At 36.9% G+C, this 6,154-nt stretch overlaps 1 protein-coding gene across 2 annotated transcripts in view; it reads left to right on the top strand.

Annotated features, from left to right (window-relative positions):
- Positions 1–4,285, top strand: part of ADGRG6 (adhesion G protein-coupled receptor G6) — a 111,519-nt gene extending 107,234 nt beyond the window's left edge. For both annotated transcript variants that reach the window (XM_021391569.1, XM_021391570.1), the window contains one exon: positions 1,423–4,285. In XM_021391569.1, coding sequence (XP_021247244.1) covers positions 1,423–1,601 — 179 coding nt within the window. In that variant the 3' untranslated portion in view covers positions 1,602–4,285. The remainder of the gene's footprint in view (positions 1–1,422) is intronic.

Here is a 6,154-nt window from a genome sequence, read left to right as displayed (position 1 = left end):
GGGGAGGGGAATATAAAAAAAAGAGTTGGTAATAAGTTATTCAACATGTAGAAAAACTCCAAAATGTAATATCATTGGCTAGTAAATACATACAGTTGAGAGGCACACAGTACCCAGCAGTTCACCATTGGACATGGAGTTACTTGCTGCAATTCATGGACATTCTTGCGTGCTTTGAAAAAATCATTCTGATATGCCTGAACTTGCCTGTTTCCTTTTGTAATGAGCAAAGTTGTTTTGATTTCTTGCTCTGCAATCCATTTCTCTTTCATGCAATGCATTATGCTGTAAAATTCCTTATGGTTTGATATGACTTCTGTACTGGGGGATTACTTTTCTGTTTGTTTTTCATTAATAATTCATTTATATAAAAGACAAGTATCAAGTGAAATCTCATTTTAAATTATGTGTTATGCTTTTAAATAATATTTTACTAAGGAATTTTTGAGGATGATTCCACCAAGGACTTCTAATCAACCATCAAAAATGCCACTTATAGAACACGTTACTGCACAGGATCCTTCATCTTACTATTGGCTCATGATGGCCCAAGCCTTGCCTGGGTTAAGAGTTGCCTCCAGCCATACTCACTACAGTGGAAGAGATAAGAAAGTTCATTAAGGCAACGTTCTTGAAAAAATGAGTTACAGTCTCTGTTTCTCATTGCTTATTACATGAGCTCTACCTACTGCCCATCCTCTGAATAGCAATTCTGTTAGCCTCTGAAGAAGAATTCCCCTGCACTGCTGGAAACTGCCTTACTGGAAACTGCCTTAATACTTTTTTTCTTGAACTCCTCTGTTGGCATGTAGCACATAAACTTTGAAAGGACGTGGATTTTCTGCATCTTTTCATCCCCACAATTTTTCAATCTGTACCGTCCTCTTTTATGGAAAATACAACATTATGCTACACAAGTGCAAAGTTTAGTCCAATTTTGGTTCTGGTTATCTGATTTAAGGTGTGAGTCATATTTTACATTCTGCAATTATTCCTGTGCATAGATTATAACTTTCACAGCTGAAATTAAATCCAGTTAAGGTCATTTGCCACTACTTTAATATGTGGAGATGCTATTTGTCATATTTTATGGACATCCCCCTCTTTCTAGTACTTTGTAAGATTAAAAGCATCAATACTAAATTAACGTATTAATGAGCAGTGACAGAACTTTAGGCAAAGGAATAGTAGGATAATTTTGAGAGAGACCTGAGTAGCCTGCCAACCAAACTAGACATTGGAAAAGAACTTAGAAGGATCAGTGCCAAGCCAAAAAAAATTACTTGCTGGCTTCTAGGGAAGCAATTTCATTCAGCAGTAGTGGCAATTGAAGGCATATCTATGGTGGAGTGACACACTTCTTAAAATATGAGTTTGCTTAAGAAGCCATAACATCTTGTTGTTTCTTTTTCCTCTTCCTAGAGAATATTTTTGTTGACAAGACATCTTCAAAATTTGCTCAAGAGGATGGAGAGCAGACATCAATCATCCCTGTCCACCAGGTTATTGACAAGGTCAAGGGATACTGCAATCCTCACTCTGACAACTTTTATAAAAATATCATCATGTCTGACACATTCAGTCACAGCACAAAGTTTTAACTGGACTTCTGAATTCTTGGAACTAAATGAAGCCAAAAAACCTGCCTGGAATGGAGAATACTGGATATCGTACACTGTGGCAAGCCTAGTTATTTTTCCTAGTTTATAATGTTATCTTATGAACAGATTCCACTTCTGGACAAATTTCTCTACCTTTTTCCTATTGTAGGAAAGGACAATTTTCTGCCATGATATCAAGCTGTTTTACAATGTGTGCCCACCATCATGGCACTTGGACAGCTAACCACAATCCTGTGTAAATATTTTTTTTAAGACAGAAGAAGAGCCATACGCCTAACTCTAAATTATACAGTCCAAATAGAAGCACATCCTGACTCCTGGAGAAAATAGAAAATATGTCATGCAGTACAGACAAGCTCTTACCTAACGGTTTACTGATGGTCTGTTTCTTTTGAAAAACATGAATTTTCCCTATAGCACTTGTTAGATGCTCTTTTTGACTGTCCAGTCCTGCCTGTTCTTTTTTTGTAAGTAGGTGAATAAAACACTAACACCAGTGTTAAAGGAATTTTTAGAAACATTTTTGACTAAATAGATCTAATCATGCAAATTTTGCTTACCAAACTGTACAATCTGTAAATTCAGGCTATTCTGAAAACAAATACATAGAAACACTCTTATTACATACATCTGATGTCTGAGGAAGACCTGCAGGCTGCTAGTAAACCTTTAGCAGATTTTAAGCCTATAGATATGTATGGCAACATACATTTGCATCGGTGCAGAACAAGGTAAATCCAAAGTTTACACGAAGTCATGTTTCAATGTTTATTGATCAGTATGTAGGAATAGCAGCATCTCCCATTGCAACTCTTATTATGCAATGTCTGTACCAGTGTGTGCAGTCTCATTTAATCTTATTTTTTGCTAAACAAAATAGAAAACATCTGTATATAGATGTATAAATGCATACCAAGATCTCTCTCCACACGTATAATAATGCACACAGTCAAGATTACAGTGGAAAAAACATGTACTACAGACAGTCTAAGAAAGGCAAATGGTGGTAAACTTGAATACAAGATTAATACTTTGTGAACCCACAGGTTCATTTGTCAGTCTCTCTACTTCAGATATGCTGTATGTATAGGCATCTCCATCAGATGGCATTCCAGTATTAGCATAACCTGAGCTCCATTTACCAGTAATAAACAAATGACATCTTTTGGGGCACATGATACTATCAGTATCAGTATCCCTCTCTTGCCTCCCGTTTTGCTGACTGGCTTGAGGTTGTTGGAGGCACAAAGTTTAAAGAGTGTTGAGTCAACAGGAAGGAATTTTGTATTGCTGTACGGTGTGCATCATTACACTGATCTCTCTGTGTGTCTCTCTCAGACAACAGACAAGAGCATAAAATGCTTACTCTCTTCAAGGTCTATAAACTTGTGACATGTTAGCTCGTGACCACATCTGCCAAAATTACATGAAACATGTCTCACCCCTTGCTAGGTCTTGTAAAAGCTGTTATTGCACATGTCACGGAAAGAATGGGCCAAAACATCAAAGGTGTTTTCAATTACTGTTTTTAGAGGAGAATGTCTCCTAATGGAAATTTTCTTTTTTTCTTTTTAACAAAAAGTCTTTTTTTTTTTTTACCAAAGCATTTTTAGGCAAATATTTAATTAGCTGCATTGGGAAGATGACCAGAAAGTCATGCTGTTCAGTTGCTAAGCAGGTGAATACTCAGTAATTAGGGATGTGGATTTGTGCCTCTCTCTGCTCTTTGCACACATCTTTGTGTGCAGAGATCATTTAACGCTGTGACCGCACAAATGGAGTATTTTCCCTGGCTGCAAACACCTTGCAGGAGGAGTATGTCCTAACTGTATTCTGTCCAGAAACACTGCTGTTGCTACACACACCTTAACGAAACCTCAGTCTCCTAACTGCAAGCATTTACATGGTGGTATGAATGGAAGTCGACCTTATACACTTAACATGTAATTATTAGTAAGGATGAATGCTGTCAGATATCTTTGAAAGAAGAAATAATGTAGGGAGAGATTATGTACAAGCATTTACTGAATTTATATATCGTCCCACTTGCTTAACTACTGTAGGTAATAGAGTTCATATAGCAGCTTACTGTGAGATTTCTACCTGATTAAGGTGTTCAGAAGTGAAGAGAAGGAAAATCAAACATTCCTGAAAAAAAATGTGGAATAATAAAACGTAATAGATTAGTAAAATATAATTAAAAAAACCAATATCCTAACTGATCTGTAATCTAACTATCAGTTTAATGTACAGCCACATATATTTTTTTTTCTGAAATAAGATTTTCTCTTTTCTTTTACTACCATGTAGTAATCTTAAACTATCTGTGTCAGTTACATGCTCTGGAATGCTCTCAGTTCAGTGTAAAGCTTCTACTTTGTAGTTGACATGCCGTAACCTCCTTTGTACATATTTATTTATTTGTGAGGTTAAAAATGTCAAATATACTTAGCTCTGTAACATCTGTTATTGTTTAGCTTCTGCTTCACCATAGAAAAAGAGGGAAATGATAATTTCTTTTTTTTTCCCAAACACTTTGTGAAACAATTTACTGTAGTTCTGTATGAGGAAACATGTCAACATAATTTGTAATACTAGTCAGTGGAATATAGTGTAACAGTTTTGAAGATGAACTAAAGTGGAAATAAACATTTTCAAGTAAACATTCTTGATGTTAGTGTTCCAAATAATTAAAGTTTTTTTAGTAATGAATGGTTGCTTTTTTTCTTTTTTCTCTCTCTTTTTTTTAATGTTTAATGGCAAAAATTACTCCGTGGAATTCTGAAAAATAATCTTCTATTTATTAAAGATGTGAGACAGGCACACGCCTAGCCGAAATGTTGGAAATAATTGTGCAAGACTAACTCCTCCGTATAAGATAAATGCATTCTGCAGAATATACTTTTCCTTTTTGTTATTAAATTGATGCCACATCCAGTGAGTGATCAGAAAGTTAGGTGAGCTCATTTCTCTATGGTAAAACTTATGTCATAGCAAGAAATGTCATCAAGGCAACAGAAAATATGCTGCGAGAAGTAATACAAATGAATAACTGAAAACTCAGGAGTTCCTTCTATTCATTCATTTTTTTTCCAGATGAATTTAGTCCTTCGTTATGAATAACATGATTTAATCTGCAATCACACTTTGATTGCTGTTATGATGCTGTAGTCAGCCAATCAATTAAATATGCACAATAGTACATAAACACTAAATGCAACACACTAATGGCCTACCTTTAAATGTTTGTGCCTAGAGAACATGGAAACTTATGAAACGTGTCAGACTTGCTCCCCTGTACTTAAAGCTCACCCCAGAAAATGCACAGCATATGAAGATTCAATGATAGTATTTATAGAAGGCAATCAAGACAAAACACGTAATGGTGTGCCCATGGGCAGCATGTCCATGTGTGTTTGTGGAAAGTGAACACTGCTCTTGGGCTTTGTGCCTTGAATGGTGTGGAAGGACCCTCTGAGGGAAGAAGTCCAGGTTTTTTCAAGTGGGATTTTGGCAGATACCAAACTTGTAAGAAGTGCTTTGCAGCATTTGAGGGTGGATTTATTTTTCTCCTCATCTCATCACTTTTTAAATATCAAGAACAATTTTATTTTAGTCCTCTACTGTTAACAGCTTCCTACTGTAACCCACTGAGTTACATAAAATGCCACTTCATTTTGTTCCTTTTGAGAGGCTGATCTATAATCAGACATATCTATGTAACCACAAGGATAGCTACCGACTTATGGGACATCAGTGTCATTCATGGAAGTGTTATAAAGTTTTACATTTTTGTTTTACATTTTCTATATATAAAGACACATAACCGTATATGGGTTAGAACATCAGGCAAAGGTCTTAGAAGTTAAGGTCAGGCAAATCAGTCATGCAAACCAGTCTGTGGAGCAGCCATAGGCATTGCTATGCTAAAGAAGATTTTCCCTGTGCTTAGCTGGTCTTTGTCTACTTGTTCCATGTAATTTGGAGTGCACCTGGCCCTGCCTTGGCCCTCCCATCCTCAGGACACATATTTGCTGCAGTGTAGGAAGAGGAAAAGGAAAAAAATGACTAAGGAAAAGGAAATAAAGGAAAAGAATGATAGCAATGTGAAAGGGAGAGCAAAAGTGAAAAGGTAAGGGAAATGGTGTGGGAGAGAAAGGGAGAAAGAAGACAGAGAGGAGGAAGAGAAAAAAAGGTAAAGGAAAGGGAGAGGAAAGGGGAAAGGGAAAGGGAAGAAGGGAAAGGGAAAGGGAAAGGGAAGAAGGGACAGGGAAAGGGAAGAAAGGAAAGGGAAAGGGAAGAAGGGACAGGGAAAGGGAAGAAGGGAAAGGGAAAAGAAAGGGAAAGGGAAAGGGAAAAGAAAGGGAAAGGGAAAGGGAAAAGAAAGGGAAAGGGAAAGGGAAGAAGGAAAAGGGAAGAAGGGAAAGGGAAGAAGGGACAGGGAAAGGGAAGAAGGGAGAGGGAAAGGGAAAAGAAAGGGAAAGGGAAAGGGAAAGGGAAAGGGAAAGGGAAAGGGAAAGGGAAAGGGAAAG

Source organism: Numida meleagris, chromosome 3 (genome assembly GCF_002078875.1).
Source record: "Numida meleagris isolate 19003 breed g44 Domestic line chromosome 3, NumMel1.0, whole genome shotgun sequence".
NCBI lineage: Eukaryota > Metazoa > Chordata > Aves > Galliformes > Numididae > Numida > Numida meleagris.
The sequence above is the reverse complement of the archived record's forward strand: the minus strand, read 5'-3'. Positions and strand labels throughout refer to the sequence as shown.